This window comes from Canis lupus, chromosome 18 (assembly GCF_011100685.1).
Source record: "Canis lupus familiaris isolate Mischka breed German Shepherd chromosome 18, alternate assembly UU_Cfam_GSD_1.0, whole genome shotgun sequence".
In the NCBI taxonomy this organism is placed as follows: Eukaryota; Metazoa; Chordata; class Mammalia; order Carnivora; family Canidae; genus Canis; species Canis lupus.
In genome coordinates, this window is record NC_049239.1 from 52589695 (window position 1) to 52612420 (window position 22726).

General features: G+C 47.5%; 1 protein-coding gene across 1 annotated transcript; it reads right to left on the reverse strand.

Annotated features, from left to right (window-relative positions):
- Positions 1–106: 106 nt before the first annotated feature.
- On the reverse strand, positions 107–22150 carry VPS51 (VPS51 subunit of GARP complex). The gene is made up of 10 exons (XM_038563979.1): positions 21838–22150; positions 21211–21340; positions 4184–4330; positions 3884–4103; positions 3012–3729; positions 2443–2658; positions 2025–2243; positions 1480–1601; positions 1299–1386; positions 107–497 (listed from the first exon to the last, which is right to left on the reverse strand). Exons 1-10 carry the CDS (start codon positions 22060–22062, stop codon positions 237–239), a joined length of 2346 nt encoding a protein of 781 aa, XP_038419907.1. The 5' UTR covers positions 22063–22150; the 3' UTR covers positions 107–236.
- Positions 22151–22726: the final 576 nt, after the last annotated feature.

Genomic DNA, 22726 nt, shown 5'->3' on the forward strand with positions numbered 1-22726 from the left:
GCCCAGCAATCCAGCCAATCGGCTCTGGGGGGTGGGCCTGACGCAGGCACCTCGGGAGCCTCCTCACAACCTCAACCCCAGCAAGCCCCGCCCCTGGGAGCCAGAGGAAGAGAACAACACGTCTTTATTGGCGGGTCTGGAGGCCGGAGGGGAAAGGCCAGCGGGCGGGAGACCAGGGGATGGGGAGGCTGGGGCGACCAACGGCGCAAGCGGGTGCGTGCATGGCAGCGGCTGGCCTAGCCACGCTCGCAGATGACCTCGACAACACTGGGTTCCATGGGCACTGGGTCTGGGCAGCGCAGGGCAGCTGAGGCCACCACTTCATCCAACAGCAGGTGCACAAGCTCCTCGTCCGCCACGAAGCGCCACAGGTAGAGCTGCAGGAAGTGACAGTCCACCTGCACCTGCTGCAAGCCGAAGCGACCAAAGGTGCGCAACCGCACACACTCCAGCAGCGTCTTCAGGCTGATCTTGATGATGCCAGTCAGCACCGAGACCTGTGGGCAAGGAACAGGAATATAGCTCTGGGCCAGCAGGTGCTGGGAGGGGGCACTGGGTCCCTGAAGGCATCCAGTTCTGGGCAGGGGCTACACAGAGAGTAAGAGGCCAGGAGCTGCAATGGGGTGTACAAGTCCCAGGACTCCCATAGATACAATGCTGGCACCATTATCTGGAGAACAGAGGGAGAAGGCCTAACAATCAGAAGCAGAGATGGGAGTCAGCACTGACATAGGGGAGCAGAGAGGCTTGCTGAGTCAGAGACAAAAGAACGCCAGGTCCCAATCGCTTGGGTGGCTAAGTAGTTGAGCTTCTGCCTTGGCTCAAGTTGTGATCCTGGGATCGAGTCCCACATCTGCATTGGGCTCCCTACAGGGAGCCTGCTTCTCCCTCTGCCTATGTCTCTACCTCTCTGTGTGTCTCATGAATAAATAAGTAACAACTAACTTAAAAAAAAAAAAGACCACCAAGTCCTGGCGTATGGGCTGGGTTGGGGCAGAGACTATGGTATGGACAGGAATCCTTGGGGAGGACCCAGGACTACTCTGATGACGAGGACAAGAGCAAAAGAGGCATTCTAGATCTACATCCAGACCCAGGCTGGGAACACACCAAGGTCAGGGCAGAGGGCCATGGCATACGGTGATGGTGGGGTTCCGGCTGACCATTTACTCCTAGAAACAGCCCACAGAGGCAGAGCCTGGGTGAGGACAGAGTCCTAGGCTTCCTGACTCTGTGGGACTGCTTCAGCCAACCTTCTCAAGGGCCCCTGGAAGTTGGTGTCATGGGGGACTTCAGACCTTGTTGAACTCCACGGGGCTGAACACATCAATACGTTCAGAGAACAGTTTCTGGATGTTGCTCAAGAGATTAGTGTCCATTGGGGCACTGGATGGGGGGGGAAGACAAGCAATCAGAACCCACCCTGGACCTCCATCCTCCTTTGTCCATTCCCCCTGGGGTTCCCCTGGCCAGCCAGACCTGGGTGTATAGCTGGGTGCATAGCGGCCCTGCTGGCGAGAGCTGCTATACACAGAGAAGGTCCTTTTGCTGGAGTCACTGCTCTGAGCCTTGCGGACACCCTCTTCATACAGAAGACCCACCTGGTAGTGGAAGAAAGCACTGCAAGGAGGCCAGAGCAAGGGGAGCCTCCAAGCCCATCAGGTGCCCAGGGTGAGGCCCAAGGACATGCTAAATTACAAACCCATTTGTGACAAGAATCACAGGATAGTGGGGACCTGGTAATGGGGACTTGGTACCTGGTCACTATTTATAGGTCTGGTGGAATGGGCAAAGGTGGGACATGAAACTTCGCACTGAGGCCCAAACTTCAGTGCTAGCCCGGCCCTGATTCCCTGGTTGACTCTAGACCTCAGCCTCATTGTAAGTAAAATGGGGGCAACAATGCCTTGAGCCAGGGCTGAGGAGGAACAAGCCACAGGCACTGGTGTCTTGATCCTCCGAGGACTGCTCCCCTCACACCCACAGCCTGCATCAGGACCCCCTGGCCAGCCCGAGGGTAGCACCTGCACGTCAATAGCCGTCGTGTCCTCCACCACCCGCTTCATGACAGCACGCACATTCCGGGGCTCCAGGGTACTGAGCCAGTCCCGTGTCTCGACACTCTTGCGCAGCATCTGTGATATGACCAGGCCCTGCACCTTCACATAGTGGGTCAATAACCGCCGTGCTGTCTCCCTGGCCTCTGCACACAGTGTGCTTACAGGTGTCACTGGAGACTGGTCCTGAGCCAGGGGTGCAGAGGACAGAGAGACAGTGAGTGCTGGAAGGGCCACTGCCAAGCAGGAGCTGGGCACAGGCTGGGCAAGGCAGAGGCTGGGCAGGGCATAAGCAGCTGGCCTGGGTCTGACCATGACAGCTCAGCCCAGCCTCCGGGATTCCCAGTACCACCATCCCCTACCCTGCTATGAGCTAGTGGTTCACCTGCACGAGAAACTGTTCATCGGTGAGGGTGAGGATGTAGGAGATGGTGGCTGTCTCATAGTCCAAGCAAAGGCGGGAGAGTAGCAGGAGCAGAGCAGGCGGTGTGGCACCCCCCTTCTCCCCAGGGCTGTCACAAAAGCTCTGAGCTGTCTGGCACATGGAGCGGATGAAGCCCACGATGAGGCCCTCACGAACACCTTGGCTGCAGAACTCGCCCTGTGAGGAGGAGGGTCACAGATACATAGCAGGTCCCCTCTTCCAGGCATGGGCTGCTAGCCACCCTCTATTTCTAAATGCCCTAGACCCTCTCCAAAGGACAGCTTTATCCTGCATTCCAGGACCCAAGAGCAGCTCCCTTGCTTGGAGGAGGGAGTGCAAAGGAACAAAGCCAGCACTGGGGATCCCACTTGCAGATGCCCTCACAGCCTTCCTCATGACAGCCTGAAACCACATCCAGAGTGCCTGAGCAAGGACTGTGTGCTCTGATAGCTGCCAAACTGTAGGATGAATAAAAGAATGCCCAGGATTAAGGGGGAGGGGGGAATGGGAGGCCCAAAGATAGGTCATACCCGGAAGTAAGGCTTGTTGGAGAAAGACACCTCCTTGGCGGTGAAGAGGTGCACAGCTGCCAGGGAGGCTTTGATGTGGCTCAGGATGGAACTGGCCACATTGGCCAGCAACTCCGCCAGGCCTGGGCCTTCCTTTCCAGCCAGACGAGGTGCAGCCAATGCCTGCCTCACATCGGTCAGGCAACCCAGGAAGGCAGCCCGCAGGCCCTGCAGGTGGTGGCCTAGGCGCTCCCGGGCCACTCGCTCCACAATCTCCGTGGCAGCCTCAGCCAGCCCCGCAGCGGCCAGCAGAGCCCCAGGCGCCCGCAGGCGCCGATGGAAGCGGTCCAGTGCCCGCACCAGCAGCGAGTTGTCCCCGCTACCCTGCTCCTGAGCCAGCCGCCGCTCTACTAGCGCAAAGTAGCGGCCACCCAGCTCCTGGGCGAAGGCTGTGAGCTTCTCGGCACCCGCCGCGCCCTGGGCTGCAAACAGCTCCTGGTAGGCAGAGGCCACTTGGCAGAGGCCACCCACGAAGCCACTTCCCCCGTGATCGGTGAACTCTAAGACGTCGGGAGCGGGAGGGGAGGGCCCCAGCTCTGCCTCCAGGCTCCGCAGCTCGGCCTCCAGCCGCCCTCTGGCGTTGGCCAGGAACTCGTCACACAACTCCTCCGCAGGCTCGCCTAGGGCCAGCAGCAGCTCCACGCACTCTGCCTGCTCTGGGGCTCCAGAGCCGCCCTCCCTGAAAGGTGGAGGTGGCGGTGAAGGGAAGGCCCACAGACTTCTGGGTGGGGGTGGGGGTGGGGGTGGGGGCGGGGGCGGGGGTGGGGAGTGGGGCAGACAGCAGACTGGCAGGCCCAGGACCCCGGCGGGGTGGGTGAGGGCCGGGGCCACACCTGAAGCGCTGCCGCAGCTGCTGAGCCAGGCGAGCCGTGATCACCTGGCAGTCGTCCTGGATGGCGCGGAAGGAGGGCAGGTGCTGGTACTGCTGCAGCACGGCCCGCGCGCGGCCCTGGTAGCGCACCGCCTGCCCGTAGGCGCCCAGCTCCACACACTTGGTGAGGCACGAGGGCAGCTCGAAGAGGAACTGCAGCTTCCGCAGCAGCGCGTGGACCCCTGGGGGATGGAGGCAGGTGGTGAGGGCCCCAGGGCCCGGGGTGGCCAGCTCCGGCCCCTGCTTCCGGGGCCGGGCCCACCTGCCAGCTTGGTGATGCGCTCGTGGCGGTCCTGCAGGGTGGCGCTGATGCGCGCGCTGAAGTCCGTGATCACCGCCATGTTGGTGGCCAGCCGGTCCATTTCGTCTTCCATCTTCCGAAAGTCGTTCTTCATCTTCCGGATGGTGTCTGGGAGGGCAAGGGCACGGGAGAGGGCAAAGGAGATGACTTGGCACAGGCGCAGCACTCAGCTGGAGGCAGGACCCAAAGGCTTCCCCGCCGCCCACACACCGCGCACCCCCCCCCCCCCCCCCCCCCCCGCAAATGCTCCCGAGCCAGCTCCTCAGGTCACATTGATGCTTCAGTGCAAAGGGGGCTGCAATGGTGCTTCGTCACAGAAATCGGGAGGGAAGGCCACATTTTCTGAGCACCCCCTGTGTGCACCGGTGCAGCAGGGGGACGGCCTACGGAGCCACAGTTCTATGCTGAGAAGATGCCTAAGGAGGGCACAGAGCACTTGGCAGGAACCTGTCTCCTCCTTCAGAGGTACATCCTCCATGCCCAGAACCCTGCCCGACAGGGAGGAGATACCCTTAAGTCCTTCCCAGACCTTCCAAACCCTTTCACTCCACCTTCTGGAACACAGCTGACCTCTAATGGGCCCTTTCCCTTTTATCTTAAGGGAAATCTGCCTGAGACAGTTTTCACACCCATGCCCCAGGGCCTGGCCCCTTGATACTTCTAGATAGTTTCTACTCTTCTTCCCTTTAAAACCCCAGCTTCTCTGAAGACCACGCCATCAAACTACACCCCTTTTGTTGCCATCTCTACTGTCCTCTTTGCCACACCTCTCAGGTGCTGATCACTGTCACTTCCTTGTAGATAAGAACATCCATATGGAGGAGGCTTCAGACATTCCTGACTCTCCATTCACAACCTCCCCAATTCCACCCACCCTTGCCTCTGTCTCAACTGTGCCACCCTCTCCTTGCCCTCAGAAAGAACTGCTTCCTCTCAATCTCAGCTTTAAGCGTCGCCACCTTCTGTAACTCTGATCATTCACCCTGTCTATTCACTCTAACAATCCTTTGGCCTCTTCAGGAACTCCAGACCCACTGACCTTAGCACCATGTCACTACTCATGACACCCTTATGGCTGCAATTCCCTACATTTCCTTCATTTCCCAGGATCTCTGACCCACCACTAGGGGATCATGGCATACTTACAAGCACCCTTGCCTCTTTTGCCCTCTTCCTCCAATACTTGCTAGTGAAACCGTCCCAACAAGCCACCAACCCCATGCAACTGAACAGCTAAAACTGAGCCACAAAATCATGCCAACTGGCTTCCCTTTAAATTTATGACTTCAAGTTCAAAAGTGGCACTCCGCATCGTTCACCCCTCTATCCTTCTAAACCCTTTGCTTTGCCATTTTTTAGATTGTATTTATTTATTCACGAGAGACACAGACATAGGCAGAGGGAGAAGCAGGCTCCCTGCAAGGAGCCTAATGTGTGACTTGATCTTGGGATCACACCCTGAGCCAAAGGCAGATGCTCAACCACTGAGCTACCTAGGTGTCCCTGCTTTTCCATTTTCTAAAGTAGTATCTTCTCCTGATATCTTAAAACTCCAATACATGCCCCCAGCTCTCAACTGGTAACTCTACTTCACACTTCACAAAGAAAATACAAGCAAACACCAACACCCTCCAAATCTGCAGAGTACAGGGACAGACCCATGCCTTCTGCTCTCCCTCTTCCTTGGGGGTCTGTCTCATCCAGTCCCATGGCTGTGGTGACCTGGACATTATTGTCTCCAGTCCTGACCAGAGTCCAGCCTAACGACCCATTTAACACCTTGATGCGGATGGTAAACAGGCTATTTAAGTATGACATGTCCAAAACAGAATTCTTGACTTTCCTAAAAACTGTTCTTCCACTAAAATTTTCCATCTTGCTCCTGGCCATTTTCAGAGTCATTTTTTATTCTTATCTTTCCTTCACTTTACATTCGTCTATCAACAAGTCCTGTAAGTTTTACCTCCAACAATTTGTTTCCAAGTCACCATCATCTCTTGTCCAACTATGGCCAATATTTCCCAAATAATTTCCCTAAATCTACTCCTGAACTTATCATCAGTATTCATAAAGGAAGGCTGCCTGGCTGGTTCAGTCAGAAGAGCATGTGACTCTTGATCTCAGGGTTGTGAGTCTTTGAGCCCCATGCTGGGTGTAGCGATTACTTTAAATATATATTCATGAAGGAAAGCAAGTATGAAGCTGAAACATATTTGTCACAGGAGACTTTAATCTACTTCTACCGATCCACAACAGATCAAGTGTCAAGAGCCAAGGGAAGCTACAGAAGATCTAAAGAACTAATATAGGTGACCTATTTGATTGAAATTGGATTCTTTTCAGATTCCACAGAATACACTACAACCTTACCACATATTAGGTCTTCAAGAAAATCTCAATAAATTTACAAAGACAAGAAACTGAAGTTGTACAGACAGCATTTTCTGATTACAATAAAATTAAATTGGAAATTAATAACAAAACCACAAAACAAAAAGACCCCATCATTTAGAGGGGAAAAAAAACCCTTCATTTTTAATCAGTTATTGGGTCAAAAGGGAAATCAAAACAAAGTGCAGTATATAACAACAATGAAAACACTACAGATCAGAACCTATAGGACACAGCTGGAGCAATGCTCAGAGGAAATCAGTTTTTAATCTTTATATAAATAAGTTAGAATAAATTTTCAACTCAAGTTAGTAAACATACTACAAATAAAAAAAACAGAATTAAGGAATTAGTAATGCTAAAAGCAGAGATTTTTTTAAAGATTTTACTTACCTATTTATTTATTTTTAGAGAGAGTGAAAGTGAGTGCAGAACCCATCGCGGGAGTCAATCTTACAACCCTGAGATCATGACCTGAGCCAAAACCAAGAGTTGGATGCTTAACCAACTGAACCACACAGGCACCCCAAGATCAATACATTTATTACATGGGTGAACTAACGAAGATCAGGATCACTAAAAAAAAAAGGATAAAAATAAAATTTATAAAATGTTAGGTAAAGGGCACCTAGGTGGCTCAGTGGTTGAGTGTCTGTCTACCTTTGGCTCAGGGCATGATCCTGGGGTCCTGGGATAGAGTCACTCTGCCTATGTTTCTGCCTTCCTCTCTGTCTCTCTCTCTCTTTTTTTTTTTTTTCTGTGTCTCTCTTGAATAAATAAATAAAACCTTTAAAATTTTAAAATAAAATGTTAGCTAAATTAATTTTTTTAACAAGTGTTGATGAGGATATAGAATAAAGTGTTTTTTTACATTTTTATTTATTTATGATAGTCACACAGAGAGAGAGAGAGAGGCAGAGACATAGGCAGAGGGAGAAGCAGGCTCCATGCACTGGGAGCCCGACGTGGGATTCGATCCCGGGTCTCCAGGATCGTGCCCTGGGCCAAAGGCAGGCGCTAAACCGCTGTGCCACCCAGGGATCCCCTAAATTAATTTTTTAAAGGGGGAAATAAATACAAATACATAATTAGAATAATCACAAGATAAAACTTTACTCAATTTTATGTAAAGAAATTGAAAACCTGAATGAAATGAATAATTTGCTATGAAAACAGAATTTACCTATATGTGGGTGCCTAGGGGGTTCTGTTCTGTTGGTTAAACATCTGTCTTCTGAGCCACTCTTCTGAGCTATGGCGATACCCCTAGGACATTGGCCAGGCCTGGTGCCCATGTGTAGACGGGAAGGAGAATCTTTTGTTGACAATGTTCTCTTCTCGCTGTTTATGTTTTCTGTTGTTCTGGAATCCATATGGTTAATTTTTTTTTAAAAAGGTTGTATTTACTTAATTGAGAGAGAGAATGAGCACAGTAGGGGGGAGCAGAGGAAGAGGGAAAAACAGGCTCCTTGCTAAGCATCCAACTCTTGGTTAGCAGGAAGCCCAATGAAGGGAATGATCTCAGGACTCTGGGATCTTGACCTGAGCCAAAGACAGATGATTAACCAACAGAACCACCTAGCACCCCATATAGGTTAATGAGAACATTAACAAAAAGAGCTCAAAAATTAAAATGATACATTCATATCTCTTATGAATAGAGATGCACAGATAAATAAATGGAGATGCTGAGGCAACTTAGCAAACAGAATTCAGCAATGTATTAAAAGAATAATTGGGGGATCCCTGGGTGGCTCAGCAGTTTAGTGCCTGCCTTCAGCCCAGGGCATAATGCTGGAGTCCCGGGATCGAATCCCAGCTTATTAATAGATGAAAATTAAGTGCCTGGTTGGCTTAGTCAGTTGAGCATCCAATTCTTGGTTTCAGCTCAGATCATAATCTCAGGGTCATAAGATGGAGCCCTGTGTGGGGCTCCTCGCTCTGCACTGAGTCAGCCTGAGATACTCTCTCTCCCCCCTCCCTGCTCTCTCTCTCTAAAAATAAATAAATAAAAATAGATGAACAAGAAATAATTCAACACCAATTCTTGAATTTGAAAAAAAAACCTCAATAAAATATGAATAGCCGAATATTTCTCTAACCTCCAAAAACCAACATAAACTTTAATGAAGCAATGCTGGAAGCATTCTCATTAAAACCAGAAAGATGACAGGAATGACCATGATCACCACTGCTATATAACGTTGTTCTGAAGATACTAGCCAACCCAGTTAGACTCAAGAAATACATTATAGGGAATCCCTGGGTGGCGCAGCGGTTTGGCGCCTGCCTTTGGCCCAGGGCGCGATCCTGGAGACCTGGGATCGAATCCCACGTCGGGCTCCCAGTGCGTGGAGCCTGCTTCTTCTCTCTCCATGTCTATCATAAATAAATAAATCTTTAAAAAAAAAAAAAAAAAAAAAAAAAAAAAAAGAAATACATTATAGAGAGACACAAATTGGAAAGGAGGTAAAATTATCACTATTTGCAGATGATATAATTATACAAATAGAAAAACCAGGACAGTCCGGGTGGCTCAGCGGTTTAGCGCCGCCTTCCGCCCAGGGCATGATCCTGGAGACCGAGGATCGAGTCCCACGTCGGGCTCCCTGCATGGAGCCTGCTTCTCCCTCTGCCTGTGTCCCTGCCTCTCTCTCTCTCTCTCTCTCTCTCTCTCTGTCTCTCATGAATTAATAAATAAAATCTTTAAAAAGAAAAAATAGGGGATCCGTGGGTGGCTCAACGGTTTGGCGCCTGCCTTTGGCCCGGTTTGGCGCCTGCCTTTGGCCCAGGGCGCGATCTGGAGACCCAGGATCAAGTCCCACGTCGGATTCCCTGCATGGAGCCTGCTTCTGCCTCTGCCTGTGTCTCTGCCTCTCCCTCTCTCTCTCTCTCTCTCCCCCTCTCTGTGCCTCTCATGAATAAATAAATAAAATCTTTTAAAAAATAATAATAATTAAAAAAAATAAAAATAAAAAATAGAAAACCCAAAAGAATCACTGAAAATATCAGCACAAACAAGAAGAGAATTTTGTAAGGTGACAGTATGGAATTCATACAAGGAAATCAATAGTATTAAGTAGCAGCACTCACACTTACTAGTTAGAAGATACAATGAAAGAAAAGGACCTGTTTTAATACAATTTAAAAAATAAAAATGTCTAGAAATAAGTTTCAGAAATGTTCAACACATATGAATAAACCTGTATAAATTAGAGAGGAAGATACTAAAAGGCCTGAAGAAGTAGAAAAGCTTATCTTGGATAGGAAACCCAATACTCTGTCAATTCTCTCTAGAAATTTAACTTAATTCAGTAACATTTTAAGATATCACTTCTTGAAAGTATAACTTAATGTTCAGATGGAAGAATAAGCACACACAGGAAATTTTGGAGGTGAAAAATAGTGAGGGAGAACTAGCTTTCCCACAATGTAGAGCATTTGTAACTTTATAGCTACAATAATTTAAAGTGTGTGGCACTGGTATGTGGACAATTAGAGATCAGTTACATCAAACAGAAGATTTTTTATTTTATTTTGAGAGAGAGAATGTGTGCATGAGGGAAGGGAGCGGAGAGGAGAGAGAATCTCAAGCAGAGTCCACACTCAGTGAAGAGCCCAGATGGGGCTCAATCTCATGAGCCTGAGATCACGACCTGAGCCAAAAATCAATCCAGAGTCAGACACTTAACTGACTGAGCCACCCAGGAGCCCCAAAACAGAAAGTTTTTGAAAAATCCAGAAACAAAGAAATTATGATAAGAGTACCATTCCAAGTCCATGGGAAAAAGATTAATTATTCAACAAATAGTGTTGGGACAAGTGGAGAACCACTTGAAACAAAAATATAGTTGGATTCAGACCTCACACCTAACACGCACATGAACAAACACACACACAGTAGATGAATCCAAGTTTGAATGTGATTTTAAAATGTAATCACAAAGTATATGAAGACAATCAGGAAGAATTTTTTTTAAATTATTATTATTATTATTTTTATTTTATTTTATTTTTTTTTTATGATATTCACAGAGAGAGAGAGAGGCAGAGACACAGGCAGAGGGAAAAGCAGGCTCCATGCGCCAGGAGCCCGACACGGGACTCGATCCGGGTCTCCAGGATCGCGCCCTGGGCCAAAAGCAGGCGCCAAACCGCTGCGCCACCCAGGGATCCCAGAATTTTTAAATATTACAGATGGAAAGGTCTTTCTACAACACCTTAAACTCAGAAGCCATCGAAGAGGAGATCAATAAAATTATTTGACCAACAAAAACCACCGGAACTAAATCAAAAGATGAACTTTTAAAAAATATTTTATTTATTTATTTCAGAGAGAGGGAGAGGGAGAAGCATATTCCCCACTGAGCAGGGAGCCAGACATGGGGCTCGATCCCAGGACCTTGAGATCATGACCTGAGTTTAAGACAGATACTTAATCTACTGATCCACCCAGGTGCCCTGAAAAGATGAACTTAAAAAAAAAAAAAATTCATGTCATTTCATCTAGGGCTAATTTTCCTTAGTATGTGAAGAAGAATTCTAAATCATTATGAAAAAGAACAACAACTCTATAGAAAAACAGGAAAAAGACATGAATAGGCAGTTCACGGACAAGGATAACAAACAGTTCTTCAACAGGCAAAAGATGTTCCACTGCACTCACAAGACAAATTAAAATTCCAGAGGTTTCCAATTTTCACTCATGGGAGTATCAAAGATGAAAAATTTTGGTAAGTGTTGACTGGGGTGTTTAGAAAGAGCTATTCTCTTAGTTGCTGGTGGTTGTGCAAACTGATGAATATTTATGGAAAGGAACCTGGCGTCATCTGTGAGCCTCTGCACACCCATACCTGGCTTGGGTGTGGCTCCTGGACCATGGGAATATTTTCTGAGCAGACCTGGGGCAGCAGCCCAACTTGGGGAGACAGCAAGAAAGGCAAGGTGAGGAGAAAAACATCAAAGACATGACAGGGAAAATAAAAGGGAACAGACACAAAGTTGCAGGAAACAAACAGAGAAGGTAAAAAAAATGCACAAGAACCCACAGAGCTAAAATCTGTGGAGCAACTGAGAGATTTAAAAAATGTACAGGAGGAAGTAGACCATGAATTAGCAAAATAACCTTTTCATGTTAGCAACAATCTATAGCACAAAACCACTCACCTTTATTCTTTTTTTTTTTTTTTTTTAGATTTTTATTTATTTATTCATGAGAGACACAGAGAGAGAGAGAGAGGCAGAGACACAAGCAGAGAGAGAAGCAGGCTCCATGCTGGGGAACCCGATGTGGGACTTGATCCCAGGACTCCAGGATCACACCCTGGGCCAAAGGCAGACGCTCAACCACTGAGCCACCCAGGGATCCCACTCACCTTTATTCTCACTTTATTCTTAGATGTTACCCTAGAAAGTTACTAAAAAATAAAATAATATAAAATGAATGGACTATACTTACCATTCTTTGGAGCCCCACTCTGGAGGTGCTTGCATTTTGTTGGAAAAAGATTATTCCATTGCCAATCCATGAACAATGTATTAAAGAACACAGCACACAGAGTACCGTATAGTTAAAAAAATGAATAAAAGCAGAGCAAAGGCAAAAGATGAAAGCTGAGGTACCAGAAGGATCATGGGCTAATGATCACGGAGGAGCTTGGAAAAGAGGCATTTCATCCTCCCCTAATTTCTGTCTTCGCTTAGGAACAGTTTAACCAAGGGATCCCTGGGTGGCTCAGCGGTTTAGCGCCTGCCTTTGGCCCAGGGCGCGATCCTGGAGTGCTGGGATCGAGTCCCATGTCAGGCTCCCGGCATGGAGCCTGCTTCTCCCTCCACCTGTGTCTCTGCCTCTCTCCCTCTCTATCATGAATAAATAAATAAATCTTAAAAAAAAAAAAAAAAAAAAAAGAAGGAACAGTTTAACCTGTTGACATAATCTCCATCCAGGTTTGTCAAATGATACCATCAAAAGAGCAAATTCCTTTTGGGGGTGGGTGTTTGGGCCCATGACACTTAGGTACTACCTCAAAAAGGAAACTTGAATCTGACTTCCAAAGGAAAAAAATCCAAAAACTAAGTTGTCACTCAAACGGAGTAAAAGAAAACCTACTGCTGGTGTCATTGTTGCTGAATGCACAGGCACAGAGCTATTAAAATGGAAATAAAAGTTGTACAATGTTAAAAAAAACAAAAAACAAAAAAAACACCACTGAGTAATAGAGACTATACTGTATATCCTTGAACTATTTGAAGCTTGTTACGTTCCAATTTTAGTATATGTGCTGCCGAAGCGAGCACTTGAAGCTTGTTACGAAAAGCAGCTTGCACTAGGGCAAATGGTAACTAGACACCAAGACACTAGCTTGGGAGAGGAATGGGAGGTAAGTGGTAGGAGACTGGGGGTGAGGTGGGGGTGGGGAGCTAGCCAACCTGCAGCCTATTGGCCTCAGTGCTGACTTCCCAGACCTGTTCCATTTGTGAAATTCACAGAGCTCTGCACTTGTAACCTGTGTACTTTTCTGTATGTCTGTGAATCTTCAATAAAGTTTACTGTTAAAGATTGATTTATCATTGCCTGGGGAAAGGAATGGGAAGAGGCTTTTCATTGTGCAACCTTTGAGACCTTTTCAATTTTGAAACAGATAAATGTATTATTACATAAACTAACTATCAAGGCCAGAGGTTGGCAAAGTACAGCCTGGAGACCAAACCTGACTTGATCCCTGTTTAGCTTTTTGGGTTTTAACTGGGATGTAATCAGCATACCCTGAAATTCAGTGGGTTTTAGTATTTTTAGTATATTCACAAGATTGTACAACCCATATCACTATCAAACTAGAATATTCATCACCCCAAAGAGAAGCTCAAAACCCTTGGCAGTGACTCCTATTTCTCTCATGCCTCAGTCCCTGCCAATCACTAATTTGTTTTGTTTCCACACATTTGCCTGTTCTGTACATTTAACACAAATGGAATTATACAAAATATAGCCTTTTGTGCCTGGCTTCACTTAGCACATGTTCAAGGTTCTCTACATTATAGAATGAATCAGTATGTCACACTTTCTTATGGCTAATATTCCATTGTGTGGCTCCACATTTGTTTCCCGATCTACCATCTGGTGGCCATTTGCATTGCTTTGTTGGCTACTATTAATGCTGCTATGAACATTCATGTACATGTTTTTATGTGAACATGTTTTCCATTCTCTTCAGTATTGTCCCACGAGTGCAATTTATGGGGCATATGCTAACTCTCTGCTTAGCTGTTCGTGGAATGGCCAAAGTATTTTCAGGTGCACCATTTTGTATTCCTACCAGTAATGTCTGAGAGTTCCAAATCTTCCACATCTTCACCAACATTTGTCATATTCCACTTTCTGGAAATCCCAGTGGGTATATAGTGGTATCTCACTGTGATTTTGATTTGCATTTCCCCAATAACTAATGATATTGAACATCTTTACATGTGCTCATTGGTCATTTGTATATCTTCTTTGAAGAAATGTCGATTTAAACCCTTTGCCCATTTTTCTTTAATGATTTTTCATTTATGTATTCATGAGACACACACAGAGAGAGAGGAAGAGACATAGACAGTAGGAGAAGCAGACTCCCTATGAGGAGCCCGATGCGGGACTCAATCCCAGGACCCCACAATCATGACCTGAGCCAAAGGCAGACGATCAACGACTAAGCCACCCAGGTGCCGCCTTTGCCTATTTTTAAATAGGGTTATTTGTCTTTTTAGTGCTGAGTTGTAAAAGTACTTTATATATTCTGGACATTAGACCCCTTATTAGATATAGGACTTACAAATACCTTTTCCATTCTGTGAGTCATCCTTTACTTTCTCAATATTGTCCTTTATTATTTTTTAAAGATTTTATTTATTTATTTATGAGAGACACAGAGAGAGAGAGGGAGAGAGGCAGAAATATAGGCAGAGGGAGAAGGAGGCTCCATGCAAGGAGCCCAAAGCAGGGCTTGATCCCAGGACTCCAGGAAAATGCTCTGGGCCGAAGGCAGGTGCTAAACTGCTGAACCACCCAGGGATCCCCAATATTGTCCTTTAAAACATAAAACTTTATTTTTCTAAAAAGATTTTATTTATTTATTTTTGAGAGGGTGCATGCAAGCCAGGTGAGGCACAGGGAATCTCAAGCGGATTCTACACTAAGCACAGTGCCTGACATGGGGCTCAATCTCATAACCCCAAGATCATTACCTGAGCCAAAATCAAGTGATGGACGCTCCACCAACTGAGCCACCCAGTTGCCCTCACAAAACTTTTATTCTGATAAAGTCCAATTTACCTATTTTTTTTTCCTTTGGTTACTTATGCTTTTGGTGTCTGTAGAGAGAAAAGACACTCCTGTGTGTTTCCTCCACTCTCAATACTCCAACACTACTTCACATCTGACACCAGATTATGTGGGTTTACCACACATCAATTCTGCAACACCAGCTGAATATCCTACAATTTACCTTAATTGTGTGACTATTTTTTTTTAATTTTTTTTTTTTTTAAATCTATGATAGTCACACAGAGAGAGAGAGAGAGAGGCAGAGACATAGGCAGAGGGAGAAGCAGGCTCCATGCACCGGGAGCCCGACGTGGGATTCGATCCCGGGTCTCCAGGATCTCGCCCTGGGCCAAAGGCAGGCACCAGACCGCTGCGCCACCCAGGGATCCCAATTTTGTGACTATTTACCTAGAGTTAGTGTCAGATCTTTTTTTTTAATATTTTATTTATTTATTCATGACACAGAGAGAGAGAGAGAGAGAGGCAGAGACACAGGCAGAGGGAGAAGCAGGCCCTATGCAGGGAGCCCAACATGGGACTCAATCCCGGGTCTCCAGGATCATGCCCTGGACTGAAGGCGATGCTAGACCCCTGAGCCACCCGGGCTGCCCTAGTGTCAGATCTTATAGGCTAAGGGCTAATTCACACAAGACTACACTACCCCAGGGCATGTGGGTCGATCAGTTGGTTGAGCATCTGACTCTTGATTTCATCTCAGGTCATGATCTTGAGGTCATGGGATCAAGATCCAAGTCTGGCTCCATGCTAGGTTGCAGAGGCCTGCTTGAGATTCAACCTCTCCCTCTGCCCCTCCCCCTCACTTTGTGCACATACATGCTAGCTCTCTCTCTTTCTCTCAAATAACTAACTAAATAAAATCTTTATAAAATACAGCAGATTTAAATCTTTCTTTTAAAATTTTTTTTAAAGATATTATTTATTTATTCATGAGAGAGGGAGAGAGAGAGAGAGGCAGAGACACAGGCAGAGGGAGAAGCAGGCTCCATGCATGGGACTTGATCCCGGGTCTTCAGGATCACACCTTGGGCCATAGGTGGCCCTAAACTGCTGAGCTACCCGGGCTGCCCAGATTTAAATCTTTCTGTAGTAAATTCAATACCTGGGCTTCTGAAGAGACAGTTTCTTTCTTTCTTTTTTTTTTTTTTTTAAGATTTTATTTATTCATGAGATAGAGAGAGAGGGAGATAGAGAGAGAGAGGCAGAAGCAGGCTCCATGCAGGGAGCCCGACATGGGACTAGAACCCGGGTCTCCAGGATCATGCCCTGGGCTGAAGGCAGGCGCTAAACTGCTGAGCCACCCCGGGATCCCTGGACACATATTTTTTTAAATACCTGGAACCAATACATCTCTTTAGTTTTTGCTGAGGGACTGTGTGAGTGTGTGTGCTGGGGCAGATCTTAAACACTCAACCAGGCAGTTTACAGCTCTGCCTTAGCCTTTACTTACTGTTTGTGCAGAGCCTGAAGGTGAGCCAGAGAAGAAACCTTAGAGCATTCTCAGGTCTTTCTTAAATGCATGTGTACCACCTTACATATATGTGACCTTCAAATTTCAATATGAATGTCTCGTTCCTCAGCTTTTCCTGTTAAGCGTTTGAGTTAGTCTTTGTTTGCCCCATGTATTATCTATCACTTCACGCAGACACAGTAATTGCCTGAAATTTTCTGACAAAACTCTCTGGTGAGAGGCTTTTAGACCCAGGGTGACTTCCAGGGTCAGGTCAAGTAAAAACAAATCTATGGAGTGGAGTCTTTCGGGAAACCACCAGACAGGTTACATAAAGACAGTTCTTGGAATGCCTGGGTGGCTCAGCAGTTGAGTGCCTTCTTCAGCTCAGGTCGTGATCCCGGGTTCCAGGGATGGAGTCCCATGTCGGGCTCCCCACAGGGAGCCTGCTTCTCCCTCTGCCTGCGTTTCTGCCTTCTCTGTGTGTGTGTCTCTCATGAATAAAAAAATAAAATACTTAAAAAAAAATTCTTTCAGCATGAGGCTTTGAAAGAGCTCCACTTCTGTTCTGGTCACTTCAGTACCAGAAATAAATGGGCTACTACTGAGCTGGTTGAGATGGAGAGGAAATTGTGGGGTAAGCTAAAATATCACAGGGTGCTTGGGTGGCTCAGTCAGTTAAGCATCTGCTTTCAGCTCAGGTCATGACCCCAGGGTCCTGGGATCAAGTCTACTTCTCCCTGTGCCCCTCCTCCCTGCTTGTGCTCAAATAAATAAATAAATAAATAAATAAATAAATAAATAAATCTTTTTTAAAAATTTATTTATTTGACAGAGGGAGACAGAGTACAAGCAGAAGGAGCAGCAGGCAAACGGAGAGGAAGAAGCAGTCTGAGTTTCTCCCAATGAGGAACCCAATGAGGGGTTAGATCACAGAACCTGAGCTGAAGGCAGATGCTTAACTGCCTGAGCCACCCAGGTACCCCTCCCCCCAAAAAGTCTTTAAAATATATAAATTAAATACCACAGGCAGGGTGCCTGGGTGGCACAGTTGGTTAGGTGTCAGACTCTTGGTTTTGGCTCAAGTCATGATCTCAGGATCCTGAGATCAAGCCCCAAGTCGGGCTCAGAAGAGTCTGCTTGAGATTCTCTCTCCTTCTCGCTCTGCCCCTCCTGTTCATGTACTCTTTCTCTCTCTCAAACAAATACATACATCTTTAGGGGGAAAAAAACCCACCACCGGATTCACTACTTTTACCAAGATTCAGTTGTTTTTCTTGAAAAAAGGGTCCTCAGATTGCTGCAAACTTTTGGTTAATTTTTAGAATTCCAAAAAGTTGATTCTGACAATTTTGACCAGTTTTTTGGTTGCATTTATGGAAGGGAGATTTTTTATTTTTTATTTTTTTTATTTTTTAAAGATTATTTATTTATTTATTCATGAGAGACAGAGAGAGAGAGAGTGGCAGAGACACAGGCAGAGAGAGAAGCAGGCTCCATGCCAGGAGCCCGACGCGGAACTTGATCCCGGGACTCCAGGATCGCGCCCTGGGCCAAAGGCAGGCACCAAACCACTGAGCCACCCAGGGATCCCCAGATTTTTAAAAAATATTTTATTTATTTATTTACAAGAAACACAGAGAGAGAGAGAGAGAGAGAGAGAGAGAGGCAGAGGCACAGGCAGAGGGAAAAGGAGGCTCCACGCAGGGAGCCCGACATGGGACTCAATCCCAGGTCCCCAGGATCAGGCTCTGGACCGAAGCCGATGCCATACCACTGAGCCACCTGGGCTGCCCTGGTAAGAAGATTTTCAAATACACTTGCTCCACTATTTCTGCTGACATCATTTTGGATGTCACACCTGTTTATGTAAATGAGCTTCACTGGAGCACAGCCATCTGCATTCATTCACCTACTGCCCATAGTGGCTTTCAGGTTATCACAGCAGAGACAAGTACAGAAACCAAGGGGCCTGCAAAGCCTAAAATATGTACTTTACTCAGAAAAGCTTGCGACCCTTCGTGTATATATCCTATGCAGTCAGGTCCTGCTCCCTTCATCACGTCACTCTTGCTCTTGTCACAGCATTTTCAGGGTCTTTGCACAGGATGTTTCCTCAGCCTGAGCTGCTCTGCCTCCAAATCCTCACATGGTCAGCTCTTTATCATTTACCTTCACTGTCACTGCCTCACAAACCCCTTTCTCTGCCACCCTTTTTAAACTACCCCTAACCACCCACTTTCTCTATATTATCCTGTTTCATTTTCTCTGGAGTTCTTGTTGAGTGAAATGATCTATATTTATCATCCGTCTCTTTCTCTAGAACATATGTTCTGTGATGGCTAAGAAGCTTTCTTAGTCCATGCCGCTGGCATCTTGCCTAGACTGCTGCAACAGCCACCTAATGGGTGTCCTGGCTGCCACCCTTGCCTCCCTATAGTCCATTCCCCACAGAGTGGACTGAAAGGTCCTTTTAAAACAAGTCAGGTCACTTCATTCTTCTCATTTCCACTCACTCAGAGTAAAGAGCAGGATCCTTGTAACCACTTATAAGTCCCTACAAAATCTGGAATCCACTAGCCCTCTACCCTATCACCTACCACTCTCCTCCTTCCTCCCTCGCTCCCCCTAAACCCCATGCTGCACTCTGAATATGCCCACATGCCCTCTCTTCAGAGCCTCTGCCCCTGCTGTTTGCTCCCCTACCCATGGCTAGTTCTTTCTCATGAAAGCCCTGCTCAAATGTCACCACATCAGAGGGGCCTTCTCGTACTTACCCTAGCTAAAGGTAGACCCACACGCACATTACTCTTTTATCCTTATTCTATTTTCTTTTTCTGGCACTTACTACCACCTTTATTTATGTGTTCATTTATTGTCTGTCTCCTCAAATAGAATGCAGGCTGCAGGAAGGAGCTTGATCTAGCTGGTTTATTACTATATCCCCAAAATGCAGAACAGGTCTTGGCAAAAAAAAAAAAAAAAAAAGGCATTCAATGAATACTTCTTGAATGGATATAAGACTTTACCGTGTTATAGATTTAGAACCCCGATTCCAACACTCATTTTATAATTTTCTCCCTTTCTTAGAAAAAAGATAAGTCATCCTTTATTAAATAACAGTTAAATGTCAAAATTATACAAATTCTAACAAATGGAAAATGTAATGTTTGCAAAGTTCTTGTAAGAAATTTTGTAGCTCAGAAATTATCATGATTTCTTTTTTTTAAAAGACTTATTAAATTATTTTAGAGAAAGAGTATGAGGGTATGGGCAAAGGGAGAGAGAGGCAGAGAAAAGCAAACTCCCCCTGAGCATGGAGCCCCAACACCCGGCTCAATCTCCATCTCATGACCCTGAGATCATGACCTGAACGGAAATCAAGAGATGGACTCTTAACTGAATGAGCCACCCAGACGCCCCTAGGAATTATGATTTCTTGCTGGTTGATGCTGGTATTAGCAAATAAAGAGGTGCCTACTCACTGAACCTGTTTCAAATCAGATAAAAGGACAATGGCTACACCCAACCTTGTGACACTAGTAGAGTAAGAGATGTCAGAATGAGCCTCACAAAGGTTCACCCAACATTCTCATGGACCACCAGTAGACATTCGAGATCTGCCTCTAGAACTATGTACACACGAGTCCAAAATTATCACAAAAAAGTCTGAGTAGTGCATTTCACCAACATAAGACAGTAGTTAGTGTGAATGATAGCTGAACCCTGTCTAGCACTGTCCTGGACAGAGAATAAAGGAGGCAGGAGGAGAAGGAAAAAAAAAAACCCTTTTCATGATCTCTGTGTCCCTTAATGTCATATATTGTGTCTCTTTGCTTAATTTTTTTTTAAGATTTTATTTATTTATTCATGATAGACATAGAGACAGAGAGAGAGAGACAGAGACACAGGCAGAGGGAGAAGCAGGCTCCATGCCAGGAGTCTGACGCGGGACTCGATCCCAGGACTCCCAGATGACGCCTTAGGCCAAAGGCAGGCGCTAAACCACTGAGCCACCCAAGGATCCCCCTCTTTGCTTAATTTAAAAGGGGGAAAGGGATAGAGGAAGGAAAGGAGCGAGAGAGAGAAAGAGACAGAGACAAGCCCACCCTCAAGATAGACCTGGGCAAGAGAAGAAAGCTACCACTAATCAGAGAAACTAACCCTTACTGAGACATCGATAGTGTCAGGGATTCTAAGTGGTTCAGATAAACCCATTTCAGTTTAAGGTTTCATTTTGTTGGGATGCCTGGGTGGCTCAGTGATTGAGTGTCTGCCTTCAGCTCAGGTTGTGATCCTGGGGTCCTGGGATCGAGTTCCACATAGGGCTCCCCCAGGGAACCTGCTTTTCCCTCTGCCTATGTCTCTGCCTCTGTGTGTCTCTCATGCATAAACAAATAAAACCTTTAAATTGTTTTCATTTTGTTTTTTTCTCCCCTTTGACCCTCAGAATAACCCTCTGAGAGCAGCTACCATCATTTGACCACAAAAGCTCTGAGAGGTGGGAGTGGATAAATGTCAGGGAGGGACTAGAATCTGGGTCTCGGGATCCCTGGGTGGCGCAGCGGTTTGGCGCCTGCCTTTGGCCCAGGGCGCGATCCTGGAGACCCCGGATCGAATCCCACATCGGGCTCCCGGTGCATGGAGCCTGCTTCTCCCTCTGCCTATGTCTCTCTGCCTCTCTCTCTTTCTCTCTCTGTGACTATCATAAATAAATAAAAATTTAAAAAAAAAAAAATAGAATCTGGGTCTCCTCCCCCGACTCCCCAACACAAGACCAACAGGCAGGCGGGACTGTGATGGGTGTGTCCCAGCGGGAATCACCTGTGGCTGAGATGAACTTGTTGTAGTTCTCATAGACCAGGGTCTGCATGTCGCTGTCCAGAGCCCGGATCTGTCGCACCATGTCTGTCTCACTGTCCATCAGCTGGGCCAGGGGGCATTCCCGACGCAGCTGGAGGAAATCCAAGTGGTAGTGCTCAGGGCAGGGGCATTCATGTCCCTCAGGCCTGCCCCTACCTGGTAGGCTTTGGGTGCAAGAAAGCTCTCATCCCACTCCTGGCAGAGATACTAGACAAAGAGCCTATCAGTGCCATAGGTCAGGAGTTACTAGATTCGACTCTATTTGGGGTTTGTCAGCCTTTGAAACGCTCAGATTCAGCCACCGCCCACCCCTAAGCCTGTCAACGCCTGGGCCACGCCCCACGCCCCACGCCCCACGCCCCGGCCTATCAGAACATCAGCCCAGGACATCAGCACCCCGCACCTGCTCCGGCCCGTCCAAATCTGCCCACGCCCCCTTAGACTCCAGCTCGGCCCCTGCTTCCTGCCCTAGGGTCATCTGGTTTTTACGAGCCCCTGCGTCCCTCACCCCCGCAGCAAAGTCGAAGGCATGATCTGGGGGGTGCGATGTGTCCGGGGCCTGGTTCTCCCCAACACACAAACACACACCTTGTCCAGGTACACTTCCGGGTCGAAGTGTGCCCCGTTGAGATCCGTCGGGTCCAGGGGGTCCGACCCTGCGGGGCGCCCCGCGCTCTCCCCCTCCGAGAGACCGTAGTAAATCTTCAGCATCCCGTGCGCCTTCCGCCGACGCTCCGGGGCCTCCGCCTCGGGCCCCTCCGGAGAGTCCCCAGTTCCAGACCCCGGGCCAGGTCCAGCGGCTGCAGCCGCCATCACTCCAACTGCAGCCCACGGGTGTGAGGCTGGGAAAGAACTGGGAGGAGGCACTTCCGGGAGCCATAAAGTTCTTGTTGAAACGAGGCAGTCCTTCAGCTAAAAGGTCCCCCTGCAACCCTGGGTCCTTCGAGACTAGCGTTCCCCCTACCTTTCCTCCCTGAGCGGAAGAGGTTCCGGGAGAGCCCTGGGTTCCCGCAGCCTCCCGAGCAGATTGAGAAGAACTCGTCTGGTGCTTCCCTCCCAGAAGGAAGGCGGGTCCTGGCTCCCAACCCCGCACCCCCGCAGGCAGGGGCCCCCGGAATATGTCCCCCATTCCTACTATACGGGTGCAGACTTCACAAGAGGCTGCGGGGGAGCTACGAGGTTAGATGCGCGCACAGTGCGGGCGGGGCCTCTAGCAGTTTCCCCGCCCGTCCTCTGACACGGGTCAGAACTGCCTTCAGACCCTGGGCTCCCCCAGTCCTAGCCTCTTTAAGGGAAAAAAAAAAAAAAAAAGTCCCCAAGCACTTTAAGATACTTGCTTAGAAGACCGACTTGGCAGATCTTCAGCGACCCGTGGGATGTGCTGGGGGGGGGGGGGGTGAGGGGCTGGGTGCAGATGATGAGGGTTGTTCTCAGGTTTCCGATTTCAACAAAATGCAATTAATTGTTCACCAAGGCG

Coding starts and splice junctions, on each gene's coding strand:
- VPS51 (XM_038563979.1), bottom strand. CDS start 22,062: ATGGCGGCTGCAGCCGCTGGACCTGGCCCGGGGTCTGGAACTGGGGAC. Junction 2,659..3,011: donor CCAACAAGCCTTACTTCCGG/GTATGACCTATC, acceptor TCCTCCTCACAG/GGCGAGTTCTGCAGCCAAGG. Junction 1,387..1,479: donor GCACCCAGCTATACACCCAG/GTCTGGCTGGCC, acceptor CCCCCCATCCAG/TGCCCCAATGGACACTAATC.